We start from the raw sequence: 16,958 nt of genomic DNA on the forward strand, positions 1-16,958 counted from the left end.
TTTTTTAATACATAAATTTTTCCTATCTATATAGAAAAAGAATATAAAACAATGTTGTTTTTTTGAAATACAGACACATTAGGTATACCTTTAGAAAAGTAAATATTAAATACTAAATAACAATATTAAATAGTATTTATTCCTCTTCTTCATTCAACATTTGTGGGATATTTGCATTTGATGAAGATCTTCTCTGATTTATTCTAAAGCAGTGTAAAAATTATTGTTTTATGTCCAATTTTTCTTTGGTAAATTTCTTAAATTTACCTAAATTTGGTACTTGCATATTTATGTAGCGGGACAAAGTGTCTCAAATTCAGCCATATGACGTCATAAAAATAAGGGAGGTGATAGTAGAAGTGGGAAAAAAACCTTAAAAAAAGATGTATAATTCCTCATTTTTATGATGTCACATAGCTGATTTCAGAGACACTTTGTACCGATACCTTGCTTATATTTAAACTTTAATATGCAGAAAGAAAACAATTATACATTTTGTCGTATAGTTATATCTTTTCAAGAAAAAAGTAGGAGGCAAAGTGCTATACAACTACATATGACAATCTCAGTTCATACAAAATTTAATGCAAGGAAAATATCAATTATTTTTTTTTTTACCTATGATCTCTGGGCTTTGGTGCCTGTAGTTTTAAACCTCTATTTCCCCATCTGAGCCACAGGACATCCTTAAATATTTTGATTATATACTTTTATAAAAGTAACAGTTTGTTTGTGTTTCTTTCTGTCTGTCTGTTTGTACCGAAGAATCTCATTAACCACTGAACTGATAAGGTTAACATTTACAATGTAGCTTTTCATAGGTCCTGTGAAGGTTCGTAACTATTCTGGGGGTGGGTAACACAACCCTCACAATAGTAATCGCCCCTAAAAAAAAAGACCCCATTCAAATTCGTTTTATCTTAAGTTTTAAAGATAAAGTTTAAAATTCAGGGGGCGACTTCCCCCAAATTCAAGATCCGCTAGTAACATAATACATCCATACAATTTTCTAAGTACATATATAAAGATATAAATCTATTATTTTGACAACTAAAGCTCAATCAAAAACACTTCATATCACATCTTATTTGTAGAGTATTCTGTTTGAGTCAATAATATAATTACCTTAATTCTGTTTTCAATTTTGAGGTAGCACTTATTTGGTTTCTCCAACACTTTAAATACCTCTAAAAATATAAAAAAAATGTATATTTTGAAAAGATCAAAAGTATTGTAAAGAATTTAAAAACTAGCATCAAAGTAATTTATAAACACAGTGATTTTACAAATTGGTGAAATAGGGGGGAAAGGGGACTGAAGATAGAAATTTGTTAGATTTTGAGTTAAAGGGGGGTTGTTTGGTTTCTCCTTCTATAAAAATCATCTCAGAGTGGTGTTGACCAGTGTTTGGTTGGCTGACTGACTGAAAGTTATCATTAAAAAAACTTTTTGTCAGAAGGGTCGGCGTTTTTTCAATCCAAAAATAGCTTTCCTCTATTTGCCTGCCATTGAAAAGAATTTATTATCTTACCTGGATAATAGTTAGCCCACATAGTGAGAACCCTGTCATAATGTCCAACACTAAAAGACACATTTTTTCAATATGGAAAACAATACAGGAAAAAAATAATTCTTATATTTTATAACTTTTAAAACATCAATGAATATATGAATTTTACCTTAAATCAACTGTTGTCAGTTTGCATTTAGTAGCAAACATTTTCTTTACATGTTGATAACTTTTCTGTTGTACACCTACATAAGTATTGAGTTATACACGGTGTCCCAAAATAAACTGTGTTTTTCGGTTTTGGGAATCAATCACATGGGGCATGCAAAAAATAATTAGAGGTCCATATTCTCTGTAAAAATGTACATAACATTTACTTAAGGGTATAAGGGTATACATACAATAAATTAATAGAAAGAAATTTACTAAAAAGATATTCTAACTTTATCAAAACTACAACAGAATGTACTTAAAATGATGAAAAAAATGAATACCTTTTTTAATAGCAGTCTTGGTCATAAATTCTCCCATTGGCCATTGTAAAGTACAAGCAGGGCATGTACAATCAAATCGAAAATGGGAGGTCAAATATTTTTTTCTGCTTGCTATCAATTTATCCTGAAAACATAATCATTTGTGTCTTTAAGAAGCTCAGCCATCAGTTCAAAGTTAACAAGATTTTAATTTTATATTATAAGCTGGACAAAGCAAATGTTGCCATATATTTGGTGAAAATATATATCATTTTATAAAAGAAACAGGATGTATGTATGTCTTAACCAAAGGGAATCTCTAAACGCTCGACCGTTATTGTTCTCCTTTACAATGTAGCTTCTCTTATGTCCTAGGGAGGTTTTTAACTATTTTGTGTGAGGGCCGAACCCCCACAAAAAAAAAAAAAAAAAAAAAATCGTTTAAAACTAAACTAGAATTTTTTTTACCTGAAAATGAACATTATAATTAAGTGTTATTTCTTGACCTTTCTTTATGTCATTTGTAGCTATCACTAAAATAAAGCAATTAATTATTTCAAATTCCTTAAATGTCAGTTTTAAGGAAAAATAAACTTTTTTTGCAGTCAAATTTTTCCTTATCTAAATAGAATGGGATACAAAATTATATCTCTATAGTAAGGCCTAAGTCTAAATTAATGAATGGTTTATCAAACTTATTATATTTATCATAGTTTATTATAGTTTATTATTAGTTAAGTTACCTAGACATTTGGATCCAATATTGCACCTAGTTGTGTTGGGACAACATGAATGATTGAACAAAGCTAAAAAAATAAATGATTTATAGTTAGAGTTTTGTTGTATTTCTATCATAAGTGTTCACTATATAATTTTTTCTATGAAAACTTCTCTATTAGAGAAAGATTTTCTAGTCATAGCGGTCAGACCGCTCCTTAGCCGCTATTTAGCGGCCAGCCGCTAAATATTAAAACAGCTGTAGAGCGGCCAATTTTGCAGCTAGGATGACCAAATTTTATGACGAACTTTTATTTTTCATAACAAAAAAATTACTTATTCAGATCATCGCCGAAAAAGGCAAATAACGGAAACCGCCATTTTCGGCGGTTAAGGATTTACCAAAAAAAAATTTAGGCCTCTAGCTGTAATAGAAGCCACGATATTCATTATATATGTCTGTAGTAAAAGCCGGACAAAAATCGGTCATAAAGTCGGTCAAGGAGCGGTCAAACGGTCATAACACCACTTTTCTCAGAAGGTCATTAATATCTAAGTATTCACCAAAAAAATTTTAGGTTTTTACCTTATAAACAAAAGTCATAATGTAGAAATTAAGATTTATTTAGAATTTTTTTCTAAATTTGGTTCCACCTAACCGACTTTGACCGGACGCCACGACCGACACAGACCAGATATCCTTATAAGATCAACTCTTGCCGACGTATAATTACTAAACTTAAAAAGTCATGAAGTCACAACTCTCTACCTTACCTACAAAAAAATGACATTGAAAAAACAGAGGGGGGGGGGGTCAATATGACCCCCCCCCCCCCGATCTGTAAGGGTTAAACGCTTTGTTAAAGTCTACGTGTATAAAAATCCACATTGATATAAAGATTATAGAATTATAACCTAAAGAAGGATAAATTCCACATCCAATTGTATCCAACTCTATTCCCTTCTCTTCAGTAAACTAAAATACAAAATTAAGATTTTTATAAGCAGCGCAGCAATAACAAGCCAACAAAATACTAATATCAAGATAGGTGGTTTCCCTCAAAGTAACTAGTCAAGCGCAGAAACACCCTCGCCTTCCTTTTAAATGAGTTAAAATAAGATAGAAGTAGTTTCCATGCATTAGTGTTTTACTTAAGGTTATATTGGTTAAAGGGTAGCCCCAAAAAGTTTATGCAGGTATAGACCCCGCAGGGTTAGGACCCCACTCATTGACATTTAAATGGAAAGCACCTAAAGATAACAGTCAACTGTAGTACAAAACTAGAGTAACGAAGATTCTAGAACTAATTTGCAGCATTTTTGATATGAAATTTAATGAAAGATTTATCTGTTATTTTAACCTTAGTAGCTTCCATTATATCATAGCAGTTGAATTGTTGGATTTCAAGCATGTGGTAAATAAGTTTTCCTAAAAAAAATATTTTTATACTAAATCTGCATTTTATTAATATGAACTAATATTCTATAATATACAGTAATAAGTTTTTTTTGTCTGAAACTAATTATATGATTTTTAAATGTCTACACTACAACTTAATTTCATATCCAATTTATTTTGCCTGACAATTGATATGAGCTGTGTTTTAACAAAAGGTATTAATGGATATGATTTAGTTTGTAGTTATTAAATCGAAATAAATCTTCCATAGAATAACTTTGTTTACCTATAAATAATTCTTCATCGCTTAATTCTCTTTCTTGTTCTCTCGAAGCAGAACATCCAAAATAATTATTTATCTGCATGAAAAAAAAGGTTTTTTTTTCAAAATATTAAATTTTTTATTTTTTATTTGAAATCTATTGGCTCACTCACTCGTTATTGCATAGTAAAATGTAGTATAATCTTTATTAGAAGGGTAATAGGTTCGAATCTTAAATAAGGGTTGCATATACTTCTTCTACTTGCAATAAAAGGGTTGATTGTATATACATAAGTCTGTTTTCTATTTGATGCAATCATATATGTTCATTCACCCGGCAAGAACACGCAAATGCGATAAGTTAAATCTTATTATAAAAAAGAAGTATGTTTTTTTTTGTCTAAGGCTTAAGATCTCAAAAACTACCGAACTGATTTGGTTCTCTATTTCAGGTATTTTAACATGGGTCCAGTGATGGCCTTTAGATATTTTATTATCACAAGTCATGGGATGGTTTTAAGCTATTTTTGCTTCCCATAATACAGAGCCCCTAGTAGCTATGCACATCTCCGCTTTTAAATACTAAAATAACCAAAAAGTTTTGAGCGAATTTAGCATTTATATATTACCTTTAGATAATAAATAAGTAGACAGGCGGAAGTTGCATATGCTAGATGATCCGCGTTGGAGGTTAGCTTGGAATGAGTCACCAAGTTGTACAGATTGTCATAATCTTCAGACCTAGATAAAAATTAAAAGTTTATGTTTAATTGGAAGATGATTAAAGTCCCTTTACAGATTATGACGTCATACGATAAAATAACCAATGAGTGGCCAGCATAAATTTTACCATTGATCAAATACAGTGTATACTAGCCTCTCATTGGCTATTTAATCGTATGACGTCATAATCTGTGGAATGACTTTAATCATCTTCTTGTTTAATTTGTTTGGTCAAATGATATTCGTGTGTCAGCAATCTAAATAACAAACAAACTTTTTATTTTTATTTTAGGTAAAAACATATAGGGTTTGGCTGGATATCCGGTTTTGCCGAATATCCGGCCATTTTGAATATCCGGTCGGATACATGATATTAAAACTATCCGGATACCGGATATCCGGTCAAAAAATTATCTGGCCCAACCCTAGTAGAATAGTTTATAAAGTCTCGCAGGGTTATTAAAAGATAAAAAAGTTTGGTATAATAACATAAATTTATTTCAACAAGATTATTAAAGATTCCATGAAAGGCACCTAAGAATTTGAGACAACTGTTTCATAGGTCTTAGGACCATACAAATAATAATAAAGCATTAAAAAGATAATATTATTAAAAAAATAGAGACTATTTATTTCAATATCTTTTAGCAAGATAATTAAAGACCAGAGTTGGATTCTTAAAACACTTTTTGGCTCACTGCCTCACTAAAATTTTCCAAAATAGCATAAAAAATCTGCAAAAAATTAAATAAAATCATAAAAGGGTTATTAACATAAGATTTTGTTTAATTTTTGTAGATTTTTTATGCAATTTTGGAGGATTTTTCACAAAATTTTTTAGAGAGCAGTTAGCCAAAAAGTTTTTTTAAAAATCCACCTCAGATGTAAGATACCTAAGAATTTGAGACTACTGTTTCATTGGTTCTTTGGACCATACATTTAAATAATTTCATTGGTGGAAAAATTTAAAACTCAGACTGAAAAATATGCACCTGTAGGGAGCATCAATCTCGTGAGATTCATCTTCAGATTCAGGTTCTGTTTCTCCAGATTCTAGACAAATATACTCATAGAAAACAGAAAGAGAGGCTTTAAAAGTGGAAGAAATTTGCAGATCAATCTCATAATTTTGAAAATAAATTTGATATTCAAAACTTATATATTGTCAAGAGAGTTAACATTGTTTGATTTAATTTCAAAATTTTGGTTGATAGGAAGGGACCATTTATGTAATAATAATTGCAATGGTAATTTAATTAAGCAAAGAAATTATATTTGAACCAGTGCATTGGCGTGATAAGGGTTTTGCCATAGGGGTTTCATTTGAACTAACAGATTTAAACCTAGTGACTTATTTTGTATGTCAAAATTATCCTATTTATCTGATTTATGGAATACTGATTCTTATTACAATAAGATACAATGTTATAAGCGAAGCATCTCAATAATCAAGCCCTAAAAATGTCTGTATATCCTTAAACATTAGCATATACTTAAGCAGTTTTGCAACAAATTGACTATAATTACAATAATTTTATAAAGACTTATGCATTATTATCCTGTTAATGTTAGTTTGTCCTTTCATTTCAGAGCTTCGCTTTTATGGATGTTTTAATATTTGGTATTAAATCTGTATTAAAGTTAAATGATAGGTGTGAATTGCTTGCATTAATGTGCTTTATTGTCATGGCAATCAGCATTATCAGGGATATAATGAAAATACCAATAGAAAATTATCTCATAGGGAAAAAGTGTGAATATTAAACTACTCTTGGGAAATATGCGTGGATACTCAGCTACTATTGGGGAATTTGTGGATACTCAGCTGATATTGAGCCATTTTTTTAATACTATTTGTACCTGAATCTGATTCGTATTCATAATTATAACAGCCAGCTCCACGATGGTAATCATACTAAACAAAAAAAATTATGGCTATAATTTCTTCTGTATTATATATAATATACATATATTATATAATAAGACAGTATTATAATTTTTTTTTTCCTGCACAGCTTTTTAAAAAAACCTGGTAGATGATTTAATAAAATCTAAATGATAAGATTTTTTTACGTTTTCGCAATAAGTCTAAATATTTCTATGGTCTTGTAAAATCTTACCTTTGAAAAGAGTTCCTTATGTGAGGTAAAGTATTTCAATGGTTTTTGAGCAATAATTCTGTAGGTTAAAAATATATTCTGATATGCTGATGTTAATCCATCTAAAGCCTAAAAGTACACGAAAATTATTTAATCTATTATAAAGTACATTTGTTTATTAAAATATATTAACTCTATGGCAACTAAATATTAAATTTTGCATGGTCATCCTTAAAGTAGAGAACCTCTTCCCCATTACTTTTTATAAACCTAACCAGAACCAATTGAAGATTATATCATCATTTTAGTGGACTGAATATTTAAATGTCAACATACAGAGCTGGATCTTTAAATAATTTTAGTGGTGAGCCAGATCGGGGTGAGCCGAATTTCAGCCAATCACAGCGCGGCTTTTTATAAAATGCTGTGCTCTCATTGGTGAAAAGTTGGCTCACCCCGATCTGGCTCACCACTAAAATGATTTAAAGATCCAGCTCAGTTTAAAATTCTTGTCATAACTTAGTTAAAGCTAAAGTTCATTTTCGTTTACATAAAATCTTGCTAACCTCTTGTGCAAGGGAAAGATAACCTTCTCAAGAAAAATGGCAATTTTTTTTGGAGGAGGGAGGATGGAGGCTACAATTGTTTTCAAAATGCGAAAGTAAAAGTTCATTATAAAGTAAAACATTTGTTACCTTGCACTCGTACTGATGAAAGTTATCCCATGCTGATTTCCTACATTCGTCTAAAACATTTACAATATTTTAATAAAAAAAACCTTACTTTTATAAACAAAGCTAAATATATAAAATGAAACTAAATAAAGTAATGTTTTTGAGGCTAGTATATAATTTAGGCTTCTTTAGCTTATAAAGAATTGTTTATGGTTTAAGAAAACACTTAATTTGAATTTTGGTGCTTTACCCCAAGTGGCCGGTTGAGCACTGATAAAGTTCAAATATATTGAAATAAAGGGAGAGGGGGACTAATCTATTTCAACGAAGCCCAATCTGTCCCACTTTTGAGCAAGACGATTGCTATATGACTTAATATAAAGGGAAAAGAAAAAGGGAAGGGGGGAAGAAAATCTCGTCATCTATTTCTTCTTACACTTAACATCTGCAAGGGTCCCTAACCTTCATGGGCCTATATTTGCACTGCCCTAACCCTGAGGGGCTACCCAGTGCCAAATACAGCCTAACCTTAAGTAATAAGCAATTATTATCTATTTTTAAAAAAATAAGTGTGGGGGAGGGAGGGTTATTAGTGCTTAAGAGGGTACTTTGTATGACAGCGCTAGAACATATATAGTTTACATATTTATAACTCGACTTTAATCTCATAACTACTTACATGAGCCAAAAATAAGAGTGTTACAAGTATAACAAGGAACTACTTACATGAGCAAAATATAAGAGTGTTACAAGTATAACAAGAAACTACTTACATGAGCAAAATATAAGAGTGTTACAAGTATAACAAGGAACTACTTACATGAGCAAAATATAAGAGTTTTACAAGTGTAACAAGGAACTACTTACATGAGCAAAAAAGAAGAATGTTACACGTATAACATGGAACTACTTACATGAGCAAAATATAAGAGTGTTACAAGTATAACAAGGAACTACTTACATGAGCAAAATATAAGAGTTTTGCAAGTATAACAAGGAACTACTTACATGAGCAAAATATAAGAGTTTTACAAGTGTAACAAGGAACTACTTACATGAGCAAAATATAAGAGTTTTGCAAGTATAACAAGGAACTACTTACATGAGCAAAATATAAGAGTTTTGCAAGTATAACAAGGAACTACTTACATGAGCAAAATATAAGAGTTTTACAAGTATAACAAGGAACTACTTACATGAGCAAAATATAAGAGTTTTGCAAGTATAACAAGGAACTACTTACATCAGCAAAATATAAGAGTTTTACAAGTATAACAAGGAACTACTTACATCAGCAAAATATAAGAGTTTTACAAGTATAACAAGGAACTACTTACATGAGCAAAATATAAGAGTTTTACAAGTATAACAAGGAACTACTTACATGAGCAAAATATAAGAGTTTTACAAGTATAACAAGGAACTACTTACAAGAGCAAAATATAAGAGTTTTACGAGTATAACAAGGAACTACTTACATGAGCAAAATATAAGAGTGTTACAAGTATAACAAGGAACTGGAGTTTCCACTGGAACCAGACAAAAGGTACAGTGATTTAAAATCTAAAATTCAATAATACATTTTATAAAGATATATTCAAATCATCATATGACAATAAAATTAATCGTGCAACAATGCTTAAAATTCAGGGGAGAACAATGAGACAGATTTCCGCAGATATAAAAATGAAGAACTAAAAATTAAAAGTGGCAGAAGTGGGGAAACTTCAAGATTATTTATCTGTGCTTATCAAGTCAATTAGATAAAAATAGGACAGAGAATACAGGGAAGAAAGTTATGATAATAACTTTAAAACAACTTAAATGCATAGTTTTTGAAGCAATCACCTTTTCATCCCAAAGAAATTTTGTAATTGGTTCTTCTAAAGCTAGATAAGTGCCAGCTTTTATTGTTTCCATTGCAACAGCATGTCTGCCCCTAAAAAATGAGATATATATGGAAATAGAAATATAAAAGCCTATACATACCAAAATATCTGTATAAAATTATTTTTTATATAAATCATTAATTTCAATTTATTTGAATTTAATACTTTTTAAAAAACCTTCCTAGTACTAATGAAAAGCTACACTGCAAAGGAGAACCAATTACATACTGCAATTACCTTCGGTACAGACAGACACAGTTCCTGTTACTTAAATATAAGGATACTTAGCTTTAACCCTTACAGATCGGGCCCCAATTCCCACCTTATCAGATTGGAGGGGGGGGGGGGGCTCTTAGACCCCCCTCCCCTCTATCTCGGCTCCTGTTACAGATAAAGGCGTACAATTTTTTTCTGGTGGTTCATGTGTATTTTTTAGAGAAAATTACTTTTTCTAGTCATAGCGGTCAGACCGCTACCTAGCCGCTTTTAAGTGGCCAGCCGCTAAATTTTAAAACAGCTGTAGAGCGGCCAATTTTTCAGCTAGGATGACCAAATTTTAGGACGAACTTTTATTTTTAATAAAAAAATACTTTTTCTGATCATCGCCGAAAAACGGCAAATAACGAAAATCGCCATTTTCGGAGGTTACGGCGGTAAAACAGCGGTTGGCGGCGCCAATTAATATTTCTATCTGTTTATTGTTGCTCAAGGATTTACCAAAAAATGTATAGGTCTCTAGCTGTAATAGAAGCCAAGATATTCATGATATATGTCTGTAATAAAAACCGGACAAAAATCGGTCATAAAGTCGGTCAGGGAGCGGACAAACGGTCATAACACCACTTTTCTCAGAAGGTCATTGATATCTAAGTATTCACCAAAAAAATTTTAGGTTTTTACCTTATACACAAAAGTCATAACGTAGAAATTAAGATTTATTTAGATTTTTTTTTAATTTTGGTGCTACCCAACCGACTTTGACCGGACACCACGACCGACACAGACCAGATATCCTAATAAAATTAACTCTTGCCGACGTATAATTACTAAACTTAAAGCTCCCCCCCCCCCCCCCCCCGATCTGTAAGGGTTAAGATAAACTTCCTATCAATTTATAACCATATAGATATGAATATACTAAATGTCCATTAGTTTATAATATTCATATATCTACAACATGAATATCCATGTCTATATCGAACTGTCCATGTATTGAACGATCTATAGTATCAAATATTTTACCTCTTATCTAACCATCTATTTTCCCATTGTTATCTCCTTACCTTTCCCTATCATATTTGATCGTAACAGCTCTGTGTAAGGCAGGAAATTTAAAGTTTCTCTCAAAATTGGGTTCTTTAGATGTTGTCAAAGATTTGTCTGGTATCACAGTATTATCATCACTAAAATAAATTACATAGTCAAACTTTGATGATCGTATTATATCAACATAGAATTATAATCAAAATAGGCCAAATTAATGGGTATAACTAATGGCCAACACAACTAAGTTTTTGTGTATAAAGTTTATTTCAAATGAGTACCTTTTTACATCATGTCCATTTTCAGATCCATTCTCCATCTTTTTTAGAGCTGTTTCTAAAAAAACAAAGCTTTAAAAGAAAGGGTAGGTGCTATGTAGGTTTGAATCTCGGCCAAATAGCTCGTTAAAACTAAAGACGTTACTATATGATTAAAGTAGAATGAATGTCTTAACCCAAAATAGGCACAATTTATTACACAGTAAGGACTTCAAACAAAGGTCGTGCAATCCAAAGGTTGGTTGTCTGCCGGGCGTTTGACAATGAAATTATGCACATTTGGTTCATTGATTCACAAAAATTTACATCCTGTAGAATATCCAGTCCTCTATACGCTATCAATCTAAGAAAGCGCCAAAATTTCAAAAACAACCATCCAAGTAGTTTTATTGACGAAGCCCAATCTGTACCACTTTTCCACCACTTTTGATTCCTGTGACGTAATAAAAATGAGGGATTCTCCTTGTCTTTTTTAGGGGTTTTCTTTCCCATTTCTCCTCTCATCTCCCTCATTTTTATGACGTCACAGGAATCAAAAGTGGTATAGATTGGGCTTCGTCAGTTTTATTGCTTACCTAAACCACTTTTTATATTGATTGCATCTATTGCTGCCTTCACTTCTGTTTCGATTTTCTTTCTTTGATCCTAAAAAAACATTTTTCTAAAAATTCCAGACCAATTTATTATTTAAAAAATATTTTTAATTAAAAAAACTTACAGCATTTAACTTTGATTTTTCTAAAGATTGTAGAGCTTGTTTAAAATGCTCTTTGGCCTCTTCAAATTTTCCTAAAAATATAGTAATAAGTATAAGTATATATTTAAAACAAGGACGACAACTTTCAAAGTTGTAAGTAAAGTACAATGAATATCATGGATAGACAAATGGACTAATTAAATTAAAGGACAGCTATTCAGTTAACATAAAAAAAGAAAGAAATTAATGTATTTATATATTAATATAAAATCCTTTTTTACATATGTTATATGTATGTATATTGAAACATTACCGACAGAGATCAATTACGTTTCCCAAAAACTGTTTCAGACAGAAGGAAAGACATACAGACTGGCATCATTAATTAAAGAGTAAGTTTGCAACCAGAAAATAGGTTGTCATATTTTCAAATACTCATTTTCAAGGAGTGGTATTTGACAATAAATAATACTTGTACCCAAAGTTTTAAAAGGGTGCTCTTTCATTTGTTCTCTTTAAAACTTTGTTTACTAATACTTTATCTTGATTGGTTGATACAAATTAGCAGAGTCCAAGCATTGCAATTTACTCTATCATAATTGGGGGTGTACATTATTTTATCCTCGATTGTCTTTGTCTCAACCATGACACTTTGGTTGAGTGTGACTTCCGAATTAGCGGGAAGTTCTCGAGATCTTGTTGACTTACAGACAAACCCCCAATACCAGGAACCATCAAGTTTCAACAGCAGGTTTGATTATAGATTTATTGAGGCAACTATTTCAAAGTCCTGAAATTACAAAATCAATTAATTCATAATTCCAGTTTTTTATAACCACGTAATCTTAATTGCTTTTTAAAATCATTTTTCTCTACGGTTAAGAATCTTTGGAAACTTTGGCTTTAAAGGAAAATTATTTGGTTTAATAAATCATTGTTAAATGCAAAAATAAAGGCACATAAAAATTACTAAAACATAATAATTACTCATAATAAAGTTTCATGTTTAGCTGGCTAAAGCCTTTTAAACTAAATATAATCGTCCTATACACCATTCCACTTAATAAAATTAACAAATTCTACCTGAAGTTCTTATGGTTTCAAATCCCTGGTATACTAGGGTCGTTCACGCACTATGAGACCAATGATAGGCCCAATTTTGTTCTCCGAAATCTTCACACACTCATATCTCATTCAAAAGTAAGAAACGTGGGCGCATCAAAATATAAACAATCCATGCCGCGTCTATTACTGAAAAGGAAAGTCAAACAAGACGACATTTGCGCTTAATTTGGGATAATGATAAGGAATTAATTTCGATCTTGATAAACACAAAGCTTCCTCGAAAAGAGGTTAAGACAGTCTTACCCCTTAAGATCCCTGAATGTTTTAAGTTACCTAAGTCACACAAAGCTTTTGCATGTCGTTGCAGAATTTTGTATCTCAAATGTTGAGGGTAACCAGACCTAAAAAAAATATAACAAGAAAAGTAAAAATATAAACAAGAAAAGTAAAATCTAAAAATGATTTCGTCATAACCAATAATTATATATTTTGTATATAAATCAAATCTATTCCATAGTTTTACGATCCTACTGAGTTAAACATATTTAGCAGTCAAAGGAATCCAAAAAATGGAGCCATCTACCTTTGACAGCAGCTTTAAAATTAGAATAGTTAGAAGAATATATACAAAATAAATTTGAATTTTCTTTAAAAATAAAGTTTTCATAGAGGATCTACAAAATCAATTAGGAGTTAAAGATTAGCTTCCCTGCCAAATAATATCCTCTGACTAGAAAATTATAAAAAAAAAACTGATCATACTTGAGTGCTAAAGAGGTATCTCTGAGACATTCTTGGTATCTTTCTTGTCTATACAACACTGCACTTCTACAAGAAAAAAACAGCATTAATCAATGATTCCTAGTCCAAATATGTATGAAATTCGTAATACAATATCATATAATTTGTATTGATCAGTCAATCAAATGAATAAATCTTTCAATTTACAGTCCAATATATCAACGAATAGATTATAAAAAGTAAGTTTTTATTTGTTTCAAGAAAATAATTGGCGTTCTCCTCTTAAAACAACTATTTTATAATAGGTTAGGTTTAGGCTAGGGAGCCTAGCGCTGTGGCTAGGCAGGCGGTGCCGAGCGCCGCGGCCAGAGTTCATAGTTCTGGGGCGAGTTATTTACCTATTTGCAAAAGCCAGTGCCATATCCTCCCCCTGTTCATCTCTGGGATCTGCTGAGGCTGCCAGCAAAGCTTTATTATAACAATCCAAGGCTTCCTAAACACAATTAAGAATTGTTATTTTTATAGAAAAGGCGTAAGGAACATTTTTATCGCCCCTTTGGTGGATTTTTATGATAACGTTTCTGATCAGGTTATCCTTTGCAGGATAGCTTCTCAGGTCCATAGAAGGTTTTTAACTATTTTTGGGAGGGTACCACTAGCCTCCAAAGAGAAATTGCCCCTAGAAAAAATCCCCTCCCAAATTTTTTTAAATTTATATTTATACTAAAATAATAAAATGAGAGGGAGAAACATACAAAAAGAATCCACCTTCAAATTTACTTTTATTTTTTAATCTAAAAAATATTGGGTCATCAAAATCAACCCCCTCCCCTTGTTCACCTCAAGTGCCTCTAGAGGCGTAGTCGCTAGTATTCAAATAAAATATTACACTTAAATGTTTACTTTTCAGAGACTTTTAAAATGTATAGCTTCTGGTAGCATTAGCATTAGTACATGTGATATTACAATGGACCATAACTTGATATACATCCCCATTAATGATAATCAAATTACCCCTTCTACATTTTAAGAACATTAGTTGAAATGATAAAAAAAGTACCCACGGTTTTTAAGCCAACGAATAAGATAATTTAGTAATAAAAAACCTTGGGTACCAGTGTAATTTATAGTTAAACGTCCCCCAACCTTTCTGAATTAAAGTAAAGTTTCTATTTACCTCGTCATTGATAATGGAAAAGGCAGAATTACCAGCGTCCCGCATTTGTCGGCTGTAAACGTCGTCTTTATCTGTCTTCTTTGCACTTATTCTTATACTCTAGAATAAAAATAATACTATAGTTCTAATTTCTTTTAGATATTTATTTCAATTTTTTGTGCTGTGTTTGTTTGTACCGAAGAATATCGCTAACCGCTGAACCGATAAAGTTCCCCTTTAAAGGGTAACTTCTCATAAGTCCTGGGAATGTTTATAACTATTTTGGTACAGGGGTAACAACACCATCCCAAGGTAAATCACCTCTAGAAAAAATTACCCCTCCCCAACAAAAAAATAATCCTCAAACCCAGAAAAAAATTACTTTCTAAATCTAAATAAAAAAATAGGTTAGTGAATTCAACCCCCCCCCGTCTATTCAAGTGCTCCAAGAGGCCTCTAGGGGAGTAGCTGCAAGTTTTTAAATGTTCAGCTGCAAATTATGTTTATCTATAAATTTAAACATTTATCTTGATCTTAATCATAGACGTCCAAGGGGGGGGGGTAAAGGGGTGATTACCCCCCACCCCCCAAATAAAAAAGCTTGGACGCCCCTGATCTTAATAAACTTACCCTCAACAGTGGATAATATCCTTCTAGCTTGTAAATAAACTTCAATCTTTCTTCTGCTGTTTCTAGTGCACTTAAAAAAAACAGTTTATATGAAAATCAAATAATTAAATTTTGAAATAAAGATGATAAATAATAGGATCTACTTAAACTTTTCTGAATTAAATTTATTTTCATTTCAAGGTAAAATAGATTTAAGAATTTAGTTGCAAATTACCTGAACTTTTTAATATTTTCAGTCTTCAAGAAAGAACCTATTAATTGCTGTACAGAGGCATTCATCTAAATTATGAAATTCATGAATTAAAAATCATTAATCTATTTATTAGCACTCTTATTTGGGGAGGAGTTGGTTCATATAGACTCATGCTATATTTAGGGGGGCATTATACCTTAACTGTTGGGCCCCATATCGGACCATTATCGCTTAATCGAGGGGGGGGGGGGGGTATAATGGAGAGGGGGTTGAACGCCCCCTGTTATCTTTTCTCCTATTAGAGGCTGAGCTAGAGGGCTAAAAATGGCCCATGTTTGATAAAGAATTTTCGACTTTTTACTTAACAATCTTGGCTTTTAGGTCTTTTTTTAATAAAAAATTCAAAAAGCAATAATTTTCTTACTTTTCAAGCTAAAAATACAATTTTTTCAGGAAATTAGTTCTATATAAATTGTATATCAAATTTTCAAACATAAATTTAGGCGACGGCGGCAGTCCAAGTACAAAAATGAGGTTACCTGTTCTTCATTCATCTGATTTTCACCCTGAGCCGCCATTTGTTGGCCAGCTAACTGATTAGCTAACATCAAAAGCTTCTCTTCGCTCATATTTCCCAGATTTCCCAGAGCGCCCAGTTGGTCCATTTTTATTTACTTTATATAGTCTATCTGTATCAAATGAAAGTTCATTATACATTTATATATTTGTCACAACTATGGTTATTGTTTTTTATATAATTAAATTATTTGATTATAGAGCTTTTACGCTTTCCAAGTCGTACCTAACTACTACAGGGATCATTATACAAAGTTTGAAATCAATAGGACAATTCTAACATGCCTAAATTAACGAAAAAAGCGGACCGACCCTAATAATAGAAAAAATTCGATTTTAAAAACTTTCGTCACTGTAACTCTAGATAAACTTAACACTTTACTGAACTGATGTAAATATAGGTGAACATTTTACAAATAAGTCAAACGCACATGTGTTTGTAAGCTTTGAAATAGTATTCCCACAAAACAAAATTTATATTATATTTTATGAGCTAAATTAAATATTTTTAGTAAATGATTTATGTTTTATGCCATTTCTAAAAAAAAATATTAAGAAACTTATGATAAACAGGAATTTTTGCGCTTTTTTACTTTTAATGATACTAGCGGCT

At 31.3% G+C, this 16,958-nt stretch overlaps 1 protein-coding gene across 1 annotated transcript; it reads right to left on the reverse strand.

The window, feature by feature from the left end:
* Positions 1–58: 58 nt before the first annotated feature.
* On the reverse strand, positions 59–16,454 carry LOC145332271 (protein-lysine N-methyltransferase SMYD4-like). The gene is made up of 29 exons (XM_080177230.1): positions 16,309–16,454; positions 15,791–15,855; positions 15,577–15,646; positions 14,968–15,066; positions 14,189–14,283; positions 13,812–13,877; positions 13,383–13,450; positions 12,006–12,076; positions 11,863–11,932; positions 11,291–11,345; positions 11,030–11,149; positions 9,706–9,796; positions 9,336–9,420; positions 7,879–7,928; positions 7,205–7,312; positions 6,945–6,999; positions 6,077–6,137; positions 4,991–5,102; positions 4,386–4,458; positions 4,062–4,129; positions 3,616–3,676; positions 2,727–2,789; positions 2,452–2,516; positions 2,005–2,128; positions 1,680–1,755; positions 1,532–1,581; positions 1,126–1,187; positions 619–686; positions 59–203 (listed from the first exon to the last, which is right to left on the reverse strand). The coding sequence occupies exons 1-29, from the start codon at positions 16,432–16,434 to the stop codon at positions 137–139; spliced, it is 2,244 nt and encodes a 747-aa protein (XP_080033356.1). The 5' UTR covers positions 16,435–16,454; the 3' UTR covers positions 59–136.
* Positions 16,455–16,958: the final 504 nt, after the last annotated feature.

Source organism: Acartia tonsa, chromosome 11 (genome assembly GCF_053477335.1).
Source record: "Acartia tonsa isolate MP-2025a chromosome 11, ASM5347733v1, whole genome shotgun sequence".
Classification (NCBI taxonomy): domain Eukaryota; kingdom Metazoa; phylum Arthropoda; class Copepoda; order Calanoida; family Acartiidae; genus Acartia; species Acartia tonsa.